The sequence below is a fragment of the Onychomys torridus genome, chromosome 19 (genome assembly GCF_903995425.1).
Source record: "Onychomys torridus chromosome 19, mOncTor1.1, whole genome shotgun sequence".
NCBI classification, from domain to species: Eukaryota; Metazoa; Chordata; class Mammalia; order Rodentia; family Cricetidae; genus Onychomys; species Onychomys torridus.
In genome coordinates this window covers 48368205-48381343 of record NC_050461.1, presented here as the reverse complement: position 1 = coordinate 48381343, position 13139 = coordinate 48368205, and the positions used below count along the sequence as shown (strand labels likewise).

General features: G+C 42.8%; 1 protein-coding gene across 12 annotated transcripts in view; it reads left to right on the top strand.

The window, feature by feature from the left end:
- The window catches only part of Syne1 (spectrin repeat containing nuclear envelope protein 1), a 482748-nt gene that overhangs the window by 363316 nt on the left and 106293 nt on the right, over nucleotides 1-13139 (top strand). For all 12 annotated transcript variants that reach the window (XM_036168948.1, XM_036168940.1, XM_036168942.1 and 9 more), the window contains 5 exons: nucleotides 2149-2268; nucleotides 5072-5272; nucleotides 8005-8178; nucleotides 10053-10184; nucleotides 12581-12777. In XM_036168948.1, the coding sequence (XP_036024841.1) occupies nucleotides 2149-2268; nucleotides 5072-5272; nucleotides 8005-8178; nucleotides 10053-10184; nucleotides 12581-12777 (824 nt within the window). The remainder of the gene's footprint in view (nucleotides 1-2148; nucleotides 2269-5071; nucleotides 5273-8004; nucleotides 8179-10052; nucleotides 10185-12580; nucleotides 12778-13139) is intronic.

The following is a 13139-nucleotide window of genomic DNA, read 5'->3' as shown; positions in this document are numbered from 1 at the left end:
TTATCTCCCACTTCTTTCCCTTTCCTCCTCCTCCTCCTCTCTCTCCCTTCTTTTTTAAATATATTTATTCACTAAAATTTTTTCCATTTTACATACCAACCCCAGTTCCCCCTCCCCCCTTTCTCCCGCCTCCTCACCTCCCTCCCACTCTACCCCCATCCATTCCTCAGAGTGGGTAAGGCCTCCCATGGTGGTCAACAAAGTCTGGCATCCCAAGTTGAAGGAGAGCCTAGCCCCTCCCCATTGTATCAAGGCTGAGCAAGGTATCCCACCACAGGGAATGGGCTCCAAAAAGCCAGTTCATGCACCTGGGATAAGTCCTGGTCCTGCTGCCAGGGACCCCACGAACAGATCAAATCACATAGCTGTCACCCACATTCAGTGGGCCTAGTTCAGTCCCATGCAGGTTCCTGAGCTGTCCGTCCAGAGTCAGTGAGCTCCAGCTAGCACTGGTCAGCTGTCTCTGTGGGTTTCCTCATCATGATCTTGACTTCTTCTTCTTCTTCTCCTCCTCCTCCTCCTCCTCCTCCTCCTCCTCCTCCTTCCTCCTCCTCCTTCTTCTTCTTCTTCTTCTTCTTCTTCTCTCCTCCTCCTTCTCCTTCTCCTTCTTCTTTTAAATGCCAAATGCCATTTATTGAAGGAGGGAGGAAGTCTTAAATACAGGCTTACAGAGGGCAGAAGTTCACTTCTGATTTTTTTTTTTTTTTTGAGCTGAGGATCAAACCCTGGGCCTTGCGTCTCTCTCCCTTCTTTTCTTCCTCCCCTTCCTTATTTCTCTCTCCATCCCTCTTACCCTTCCCTCCTGCCTCTTCATCCCTCCAATCCTCCCTTCCTCCCTTCTTTCCTTTATTCCTCCTCAGGGTATTGCTGTGTAGGTGAGCTGCCTCCCAAGTGCCAGGATGATAGGCATGAGCCACAGTGTCCAGCTCTCTTCAATCCAACATGTAAGCCAGTCACCACCTCCATTACTCCTTAGTCTTAGAAAGCCCCACTTCCTTCTCCAGATAACAAGTTTCAAGCCTCTCACCTGAAGGAAAGGGCAATATGGCACGAACCAGGAGCTGGGGATCTTATTCTCTTAGTGGCTTTTCACCAGCTCTATGTCTCTGCCTTCTAAGTTCCTGAGACTCCTAATGCTCTAGATGTTTTGGGTGCAGTTCCTTGGCTAGGTTAGGACTCAGCTTTCTCGGGCTCAGTATAATTTCATGTACTTGTCCAAATCCTAACTTTGAAAATTTGTTAGGCTTATGATCTTCCCGATTTCCTGGCCCCAGCAGACTTATGGAGGAAAGCACTCCTCCAAAAATGAGCAAACAAAAGTATTTGCTATTGTTGCAGAGAGGTTTCAAGAAAGGAAAAAGTGGACATGTGTTTCATCTGCCATCTGGAATCCAGACTCTTCTCATTGTCAAGGACAACTGGGTTGTATTTCTTCCAAAAGCCTACTTAGACCAGGGCTGCTGGTCTGGTACCTCCCTCCTCTACTCCTCAGAGATGAGTTGCATCATAAAGTTTAGTGCTTAATTATCATTAGATCCATTTTGTTTTGTTTTCTACTAGCGTCCTGACAAGACTTTCAGCTCCTTGAAGTCTAGGACAAGGTCCCCTTTTCTACGGACCTCACATTGGGCAGACAAGGCTTAGCCTCTTAAATCCTTGCTAATTGGTTTTTCCACTTTACGGTGAGGACCAGCCATTGCTTGACCAAGCTTTCCTCACACATCCCTGTTACCACAGTGGCACAGTCTCCAGTGATGCTCCGTTGCATTTCAGGAAGTGCCATTGCCCCCTAGACATCTCAAGGACATACCTTGTTTACATTGTTCCTACATGCTGCTTCCTGTGAAGGGATGGTTGTCCACACATCCCCTTGCTTAAAAGGGACCACTCTTCTTCCAGCTCTCCATCCCCACCCTACCCTACCTCTTTGCCTACGAAGGCTGACACATAATATAATATAATAAAGGACCTTCTCTTTTTGTCTAGTAGTATGTGATGATGCTTTTCATGTTTTATTGAAGTTAGTCTCTTCTTATATATGTAGAATCAATCATGGGTGTAGTGGTAGACCAAAAAGTCAAGCAATCACCTCCTATGGGGTGGAAGTGTTCCTCAGAGTCTGAACAAAATGTTGTAAACCTTACCTAGGCCATACAACAGGCTGAAGAGGGACTGAGAGAGCTGGACGGGGGAATCTCGGAGTTGAAGCGCCGTGCTGACAAGTTGCAGGTGGAACAGCCTGCCCTGCAAGATCTCTCCAAGCTCCAGGTATCATCTCCAAAAGCTGTACTCAGCCTCAGTGGTCCATCTCACTCAGCCTCAGTGGTCCATCCCACTCGGCCTCAGTGGTCCATTCCACTCAGCCTCAGTGGTCCATCCCACTCGGCCTCAGTGGTCCATTCCACTCAGCCTCAGTGGCCCATACAGATTTAAAATAAAGAAAACATTGTTTTTTCTCTTGGAATTTTTTTCACCATTTTTTGTTTGTTTTGTTTTTTGAGACAGGATTTCTCTGTGTATATCTGGCTGTCCTGGGATTCAGTCTGTAGACCAGGCTGACCTCAAACTCACAGAGATCCCCCTGCCTGTGCCTCCCTGAGTGCTGGGATTCAAGCCATGCACTAACACCACCTGGCTTCTCTTGGAAATTTTTAAAACAAAAGTCACATCATTTAGGTTTTTAACTTTTATGTACAGTAAGGGAAAAATTTTCTGAACTTTTGGTCATGTTTAGCACAATAGAGTGAATTGTATTCCCATGCTCCTGCCATTTGTATTTTTTCTGATACATTCTCTTATGACAATGTCTAAACACCATGTTATATTTCAGTAATTGCCTATTGCTAAAATAATCATCATTATTGCTCCTACCCAGTAAAATAAAAGGGAGAGGGTTTTAGTTCAATATTGTAATAGGGACAATTTAACAGAATAAATACTCAAGGCAAGACTTTTTAGAATGTGGTTTTCAAAGTGGGAGTTTATCTGGTACACATGCTGGAATCTAATACAGATGTTCAATTCCAAAACAGCAATAAACCTTAGCAAACTGTGAAACCCAAGCAGATTTTCCATTACCTTTCAGGGATGAAAACAAAAATACCACTTAGCATAATTCTGACACCTAGGCAGAATTTATATGTGGGATAGAAGGATGAAACTGAAATACCTCCCCAGGCCAGTGAAGTTTAACACCTTACAGAAAACTAGCTGTATTTTTAAGATGTGTAAACTATGTATGGCCACAGACTGTGTGTGTGTGTGTGTGTGTGTGTGTGTGTGTGTGTGTGTGTGTGTTTGTCTCTTGGGCATTCCTGCAGACACTTTGGGGATGATGAATCAGGCACAAAATCTCAAGTCCTTCGCCGGAGAAAACACCACAGCGCTTATAAACAAGAAGCCACTCTCAGTTTGACCATCTCAGGCCTTTGGCTAGCATTGTGAAATGTCCCAGGACAAACCTCCCCCACCCTGCTGTCCTTCTCTTAGATCCATTTTCCCACAGCGCTCCGGCGTCAGGTGCGAGAGTCAAACGTCATAGCCGTAAATAAGCATTCCAGTTGAACTTGCCCAGATTGAAGGGTTTTGGCTGCCCCGCCTCAGGATGATGCACTAATCAGGTCCATCTGACTCCAGTAAATTTTGTTTGGTGTCTCACCATCTCCTAAAATGTCTCTCCAGATTAAACAGTTGTTGACTCTACCACGTTTGGCAGAATCATTGCCTTTTTAAGTTTGAAGGTTTTGTCTCCCCCCCCTTTTTTTTGGGGGGGGGGGGCTTTTCTTTCGAAAGGTGGTCAGTCCAAAATCTGATACCATTTAGCAGACAGAAATGTGAGAGATACTCTATTCATTTACTGCAAGATTAAATAAATGCTGAGATTATGATAACAAGGTGAATCAGTTTTTCTATGACATCTCTCTTCACCTTGTGGACATTTTTGTTCAGCATCTCAACCCCACATCTCATTATGGATAAGCAACAGCTTGAGCAGACAATCAGGAAATTACCTCAGGAGTCCTTTCTAGGAAATACTTTGTTTTAGATTGCTTGAAATCGTTTTTTTCTTTTTTCTTTTTTTTTTTTTGAGCTGAGGATCGAACCCAGGGCCTGGTGCTTGCTAGGCAAGCACTCTACCACTGAACTAAATCCCCAACCCTGGAATCTTTTTTATTTATTTTAATTTTTATGTGAATGGGCGTCTGGGCTGTAGGTATGTCTGTTTACCCTGTGAGTGCCTGGTACCCACAGAAGCAGGAAGAGGGCATTGCATCCCCACAGACTGGAGTTAAAGTTGGCAGTGAGTCTCTAAGGGGGTGATGGTTCCTCTGGTAGAGCAGCCCGTGCGGGTAACTGCCTGAGCCTCTCTCTAGCCCTTCCTCCTTGCTTGGAATTTTGAAATGTTAAACTGTAGTGTGTGTGGTGTGTGTGTGTGTGTGTGTGTGTGTGTGTGTGTGTGTGTGTGTGAACAAGGCCTTGTGCCTGCTAGGCAAGTATTTGACTGGTGAGCTACATCCTCAGCCCTATATTTTTACTTATTAATAAATGTTCATTGTATCTTACTATTTGGCATAAGAGTCTAATCTTACTTTTCTCCAAACAGTTACGTTCTATCCACATTATATTACTTGTTGTATCCTTTACCCAAGTCACTGCATCCTTAAATCTCTGTGAATTTAGTTCATTTTCTTTGGTCCTTATGTGATTTATGATTTGTTCATTAAGAGCAAAAATCAAATTGAAAACAGAAAGGAGTATGTAAGATTGCCAAACGAGATTAACAAAAGGACTTGAATAACCAAAGATCAAACCCTAGGAAAGCCACAATCCCGTGCATATGTATTAAAGATGTGGGGAGGGATGTCCAGAGCATCCTTCCTTTTTTTTTTTTTTTCTTGGAGTGTTTCCAAGTGAGGCTCATAAGACAGGCAGCTAGCGTCCACACAGAAGGTCCCTGGAGGATGCACTTGTGGAGAGGCGTGTCTTTGGTGGGGTCTTGGGCAAGTGATGATGGGCTTGGTACTACAGATTTGTGATTGGGACTAGTGTGGATGATGCCTCTGTTTCTCAGGACATGTACGATGACCTGTTGGTGACTATCAGTTCCCGGAGGAGCAACCTCAACCAGAACCTTGCCCTCAAGAGTCAATATGATAGGGCCTTGCAAGATCTGGCAGACCTGCTGGACACTGGACAAGAGAAGATGGCAGGGGACCAGAAAATCATTGTGTCCTCCAAAGAAGAAATCCAACAACTGCTTGACAAGCACAAGGTGAGAAGAAAGCAGGAAAATATAACTAAAATTCTCAAACCCATATATAGATGGAGGAAAACCTAATAAGCTCGGGTTTTATGAGTTATACTTGTATAATTTACACTTTTTAAGTAGGCTATAAATATTTGCCCAAACCCTCTAGCATCTGGAGCATAGAGAAATAGTTAAGAGTATGTTTTTATGATTTTGTAAAATTAAGAAAAAGTAATTACATAAATAACTTTATCAGTTCCCCATGAATATTAAGCCAACTATCTTCATACATAAATATAGCCAAGGAGAAGCTCAAAGCCTTTCTTGAAAGGGACCCAGATTCATCATTTTTAGCACAAGCTGGTCTCACACTCACTGTACAGCTGAGGATGACTTTGGACTTCTGATCTTGCCTTCACCTCCTGAGATCTAGAATGCAAGGCATATACAAGTAGGCTTATGTTTATGTGGTCCCCTGTGTACCCTTTAGGGCTTATTGTCCACCAGGACCTGTGTGCCCTCTCTACCCTTCATTGTACTGGCCTAGACTCCTCACTCCACTCTGGGAATGCAGGGCTGTCCACTTGCCTTTGGCATTGAGTTGATGTCTGTTTTTTGCGTCATTCAGTTCTCCTGGCACTTAAGCACATTCTGTTGGCCTCAGAGATTTTCCTGGGCATGATGAGAACTTTTACCATGCAATCAGACTTGGGAACCCCAAGATTGCTCCATCAGTGTGTTCCCAAATGAAGCTCAGGTTCATTACTCCTTAGTGAATAAACACGTTTAACAAAACCACACACACACACACACACACACACACACACACACACACACACACACATCTAACATAACACATCTTTAGCAGTGACTATGCAAAGTTTACCAGATTACAAACTCAGCCTCCCAGGCTATGGGAGTTCCCTGAAGGAAAACAAAACAATCTCACTGAGTTTTAGATGGTTAACATTCTACTGTTGTGTAGCTCTCTGGTGGGCTATTATGGTGGACTTGGTCCATAAAAGTAAAGGGGACTATACTTTTTTTTTTTGCCAATTATTTTCCCAGAGGTTTTCTGTCCAAAAAGTTATTTGATTTATTAAAGCCTTATCATTTGGCTATGAAAACATTGCTTTAAAGTTCCCAGCTGTTTGTTCTCAAATCTGACCATAGCAATAAAAGATCACTCTGAGTTGTTCCAGAAGGGAAGCTAGGATCAAGGAGCAACAGAATAACAGAGAAATGATACTCAGTTAGGGAAGAGCTCTCAAAAGAGTCAGCTGCAGCTGCCACTGGGGCCTAGCAGAGGGACCCTTTGGCCATGGGAAATGCTGCCAAGGCTGGAGTGGGAGGTAGGCTTGTGTTGAAAGCAAGCTCAGCTCTCAGTACAGGTTGGGTTTGATAGACCATTGCCAACCATATGATTATTTCATCAACTAATGATGGTTCAAAACAATGATGCTAAGCCGGGCCTGATGTCACAGGCTTGTAATCCCAGCTACTTGGGAGGTGGAATCAGAAAGAATTTCAAGTTCAAGGCCTACCTAAGCTAAAGATCAAGTTCAGCAGGAGTGAATACATGAGCTATTATCCCAGATAATATAATAAATAAATAAGATAATGAAACAGCACAGGCTGCTGATACACCTCAGTGGTTGCCTAGTGGTCAACGGGCCCTGGTTTTGATTCCTGGCCACAGCAAAACAATTGTGATGATAGTGATGATGTTGAGTCTACCCCCTACTGTCCAGCCCATGCTCTGTGAGAGACCTCTGCAGTGTTTGTGAGAAGCACAGACAGTCATATGATAGGAGTTAAAACCTAATTCTGCTCTACTCAGCTCCATAGACCGAGTGGCTCTACCACCTGTAAAATGATAGATAAAAGTATTTTACAGAGCTTTAGAGTTGTCATAAGGATGACATGAGTTGAGTATAGAGATTGTGGGGCCCTCAGAAAAACAAGAACTCAGTGTCTGCTGTTATTAACAATTTCCAGTCCTTCAGTGCTATGCATGGTCCTGGGTATGGGAAATGGTGTAGAATAGGGCTCATCTCCATCTTCCAAGATCTTTTTATATAAAAAAATCTTTATATTTCAAAAATATCAGTTCATGTAATGGTTACAGTTCTGCTGCATGGAAGTAAAATACAAGGGGAAATTAAAATATCTGCTAACAAATTATTGTATGTCCAGTCATGCTTGGCAGTATATCATAAGCAAGGCAAATAGCCTGTAAGTTGAGAGAGTCGGTCTCAACCCAGCCATGGAAGGAGAGACACTGACATGTCAGATGAGAACATCTCAAGAAAAACCGTGTGTAGACAGAGCTGAAGATGAGGGTGAGGGGATTAATGTGTCCAGGGGAAACAGGAGGACAGTGGTGTGGCAGGGATGGTCAGCAACTGTGTCACTGATACGCCTGCACATGGGATGATGGTAGGAAGCTCTCCTCTGTCATCTAATCACAGATGAAGGGCTTTGTTTTGGAGGCTTGTGTCTACAGCTCAGTGATGTGGAGTTATACTTGAGTGGGGTCAAGAGGGAAGGCCAGTTGGGAGCTCAGAGCCTTGATGCAACAGGAAGCCCCTGTAGGAAGCACATAGTGCCTGAGTTAAGATGGGGTGCAGCGGAGTTGGGATGGTACGCCCTTTGGGTTAACTGTGCTCCATCAGCTTCCACGGCTGAGACAGTTCTCATCTAGAGCGGATGTCTCAATGAGCCGCTGATTATCTTCTGCCTGATAAAACTTACAGGAGTACTTCCAGGGTCTGGAATCTCATATGATTTTGACTGACACACTCTTCAGAAAGATCATCGGCTTCACCGCTGTGAAGGAAACTCAGCTGCACAGGGACCGCATGGATCAGGCGTCTGCTGTGCTGAAACAGGCCCATAAGAAAGGCGTGGAGCTTGAGTACATCCTAGAGGTGAGACCGCACGCGTAGCATCTTTCTGGCCGCAAATGGAGCTCACTGGGCTCCCTTCTTTGGAATGATATTTTCCTATGGTTTGGGGTTGGTGTGTCCCTTTTGTATTCAGTATGTGATACATTATCTTGTGAGTCAGCTGGATGAATCCCAAGCTGAGAGTATGTGTGAAGAAGCTTGCAGGCTTGAGCTTCAAGCCCAAAACCGAATTAGGAGCACAAAACATGAAAAATGCATATCTGGCTCTGTCTCCGATGCAATTGTTCTTGTGATAAGACCTGTCACTGGAATCTAGAAGCTAGAGGACAGCCACCTGGGTACAAATCTTTATGGTCTGAAAGCAAAAAAAAAAGGATTCATTTGTTGTAAAATAGCAACCCAGGGGGCCAGAGAGATGGCTCAGTGGTTAAGACAGGCACTTGCTGTTCTTACAGAAGACCTGAGTTTGGTTCCTAAGAACTAAATTGGGAGGTTTACAACTGCCTGTAAGTCCTCTGTGAGCAGCTGCACTCATGTGAACCTATGTATACATATACATGTCATTAAAAATTAAAACAGCAACAGGCCAGAAACTCTAAACTGAAATAATAATAGGTTTGGATCCTAGCTGCCCTATACAGTGTTCTTAGCCCTAGTTAGGAATTCACTGTTCTGCCTGAGAAATTCCATCCCCTCCTTCTGTTGACTTGCATTTGCTTATTAGTCAGAAGTGAAGAAATCAAGTATTTATTTATTCAGCATTTATCAAGTTGCCACCAGATTCCCAGGCAAGGGAAACACAAAAATGTTCCCAGGACTGCTCTCGATGATATCGTGGTCCAATGCGACAATAAGAAGGTAATCAGAACACAGGATGATGTCTCTACAGGGAAGCAGACAGCCTTTTATATACTAGATCTCATAGATAATCAGGAAAGAGGATGCCGTTTATTAACAGGGCCCAGATTCTAGAACAGGAGTTGGCCCCTGGGCCAAGAGTAGCCTGTTCTTTGTAAAGGTTATCTGGACGTAATAGCTTTATTCATCTGTGTGTTAATCTACTGCCTTCACGCAATGGGCAGACCTGACTGCTTGCAATAGAAGCTAATTAATCTACGAAGTTAAAGGTATTTGCTATGTGGTCTATTGTAGAAAGAGTTTGCAAGCCAATGTTCTCGATTCAGAGAAACTTGGATTGAATCTTAACTTTGACACAAATAGATGACTTTGAACACCAAATAGATACTCCATAGAGGCTGAGTGATTAGCCCCAGCCCCCTGTGTAAATCACTGGCAGATCAGGCCGCTCCTTTAGTTAGTAATTAAGGCAGTTACCCTGAACTGCCCCAGTTCCTTTATTTCCTATTAACCCCGTTTCCCTTAATAGTGTTAGGAGTTGTGTTTATCCCCCTTTCCTCCCTCTTCTCTTTTAATGGTTTTCATTTTTTAAGGATTTTATGCATGAATACTGTATTTATATCATTTCCACCCCTCCAACACCTCCCACACCCCTACTCTTAATTTTTATCACATACACACACACACACACACACACATACACACACACACAGAGAGAGAGAGAGAGAAAGAGAGAGAGAGAGCGCTGCCCACTTTTAAGGGCCACTATTGCCTCACTTGCATCAGAACCTCCTTTTGTTTCCCAAGACAAACACCAACTAAACATTCATGATATTACCTGAAGCAGAATCTGGCAAGTGCAGATTTTACACACATGGGGGAATGCCATTTTGTGTGTGTGTATGTTGTTTGCTTGGTTTGGTTTGGTTTTTCTGAGACCCATTGTCTCTAACAGCCCAGGCTGTCGCCCTTGAACTTGAGGTCTTCTTGCCAGCTTCCCTAGTGTGGGATTCCAGTAATTACTGTCGTGTTTGTAGATGTGGTCCCATCTGGATGAGAGCCGCCAGGAGCTCAGCAGACAGCTGGATGTGGTTGAAAACAGCATCCCAAGTGTGGGCCTCGTGGAGGAGAGTGAGGACAGACTTGTGGAAAGGACAAGTCTCTACCAGGTCTGGCTTCCAAGTGTGTCCTAGTGTTACGAATGACAATGTTTCCTTAAGAAATTTGCCAATAATTTTAATGGAATTTAAGCACGTTTGTTTAGCAAACAAGTTTAAACTTCACTGAATCTTTAACTTTTCTTTCTTTCTTTCTTTCTTTCTTTCTTTCTTTCTTTCTTTCTTTCTTTTTTTAATTTTTCGAGACAGGGTTTCTCTGTGTGGCTTTGTGCCTTTCCTGGATCTCACTCTGTAGACCAGGCTGGCCTCAAACTCACAGAGATCCACCTGCCTCTGCCTCCGGAGTGCTGGGATTAAAGCCGTGCACCACCACCACCCGGCTACTTTTCTTTAAAGTTTCTAAAATTCATGGATGTACATAGATTGTGTTTATATTACTTATAGTATATAAATATATTTATTATTATATAAGATTACATAATAAATTATATATAATATATAATAATAATTACAATTTTTATTAAGTTTATATATTTATTTTGGTTTTTTGAAAAAGGGTTTCTCTGTATAACAGTTCTAGCTGTCCTAGAGCTTGATCTGTAGACCAGGCTGGACTCGAACTCCCAGAGATCTGCCTGCCTCTGCCTCCCCAGTGCTGGGATTAAGGCATGCACCACTACCCCCTCCCCCGCTATATTTTTATTACTGCTTGATGGTTTTATACATTATTCAATGAGTTTCAGTCCCACCTCACACTTCCCTTCTCTTATCCCCTTCTATCTAAAGCTAAAACCCCTGTTTCCAACAAGCCTCCCTCCTACTTATCCACCTTGTGTGTGTTAATATGACCCACTGGGTTTAATTAGAATTCCTTCCTTCCTTCCTTCCTTCCTTCCTTCCTTCCTTCCTTCCTTCCTTCCTTTCTTTTTTCTTTCTTTCTTTCTTTCCTTCTTTCTTTCTTTCTTTCTTTCTTTCTTTTTTTTGTTTTTTGAGACAGGGTTTCTCTGTATAGCTTTGTGCCTTCCCTGGAACTTGCTCTGTAGACCAGGCTGGCCTCAAACTCACAGAGATCCACCTGCCTCTGCCTCCGGAGTGCTGGGATTAAAGCCGTGCACCACCACCACCCGGCTACTTTTCTTTAAAGTTTCTAAAATTCATGGATGTACATAGATTGTGTTTATATTACTTATAGTATATAAATATATTTATTATTATATAAGATTACATAATAAATTATATATAATATATAATAATAATTACAATTTTTATTAAGTTTATATATTTATTTTGGTTTTTTGAAAAAGGGTTTCTCTGTATAACAGTTCTAGCTGTCCTAGAGCTTGATCTGTAGACCAGGCTGGACTCGAACTCCCAGAGATCTGCCTGCCTCTGCCTCCCCAGTGCTGGGATTAAGGCATGCACCACTACCCCCTCCCCCGCTATATTTTTATTACTGCTTGATGGTTTTATACATTATTCAATGAGTTTCAGTCCCACCTCACACTTCCCTTCTCTTATCCCCTTCTATCTAAAGCTAAAACCCCTGTTTCCAACAAGCCTCCCTCCTACTTATCCACCTTGTGTGTGTTAATATGACCCACTGGGTTTAATTAGAATTCCTTCCTTCCTTCCTTCCTTCCTTCCTTCCTTCCTTCCTTCCTTCCTTCCTTTCTTTTTTCTTTCTTTCTTTCTTTCTTTCTTTCTTTCTTTCTTTCTTTCTTTCTTTTTTTTGTTTTTTGAGGCAGGGTTTCTCTGTATAGCTTTGTGCCTTTCCTGGAACTCACTCTGTAGCCCAGGCTGGCCTCAAAGTCATAGAGATCCGCCTGGCTCTGCCTTGCAAGTGCTGGGATTAAAGGCATGCGCCACTGCCACCCGGCAGAATGTCTTATTTAAAAAAAAAAAAAAAAAACTTTCTTTGTATACTACATAGCTCAGTATTGGTGATAGAAGCCTTGATAATCAAGGTGCCATGAGCTAGATTTTCAGCTCTGCAAAATAAATAGATGGTAGATAGATAGATAGATAGATAGATACATAGATAGATAGATAGATAGAGATGATACATAGATATGCCAATAGATAATAGATGATGGATGATAGATAATAGATTATAGTTAAATGACAAATAGACAATATTTTTATAACAAGTGAGCTCATGTTGAAATCTTTAAAAACATCTCCACCAAGCCTTTTTTGTAGTTTATTTTGTTGTCATACTGTTTTAGAGATAATTAAGCCTGACAGCTGTAAACACATCAAGTTCCTAACAAATTAAAAAAGAGAGAACATCTATATTTTGATAAATATATTTTCAAGCTTTCAGAGCTGTAGAGTGACGATAATTTATGTTTGGTAACAAATAATAGTGACGTTAGAAACATCAGAGAAATGATAGTGCTTGGGGACACGAAGTCAAGCTTTTAACTCCATCTCACCAATCATTCTAGCATTTAAAATCCAGCCTTAATGAATACCAGCCCAAACTGTATCAAGTGTTGGATGATGGAAAGCGACTGCTGATGTCTACCAGCTGCTCGGATCTCGAAAGTCAGCTAAATCAGCTGGGGGAGCGCTGGCTCAGTGATACCAACAAAGTGTCCAAGGAACTTCACAGACTGGAGACCATACTGAAACACTGGACCCGGTAATAGGATGAGTATCCGGCGCGTGCTTTTGATAATTCTGCGGTGTATTTCTAAGACTAGTAGATACTGGCCTTGGGAAAGAGATGCACATTTAGAAAATGGCGTAGTTTGGAAAATAAAGACAACCAGAGAATCCCAATTGGATCCTTACTCTTTTAAACGTGTGGTTAAAGCTGGCAGGGAGATGGGCACCCAGTGCAGCTGGCTCTGCCTCCCCCAGGTTGCCAGCCCCCTACCCCCACACCTCTCTCCAGCCCCCACCTCGTCTAGCCGCTGCAAAACCTTAGAGACAGGATAACACTGAATGAAAAGAGAGTATCCTCCTCATAGGCCGTGGGAAATACCTTAGATTCCCATTGCC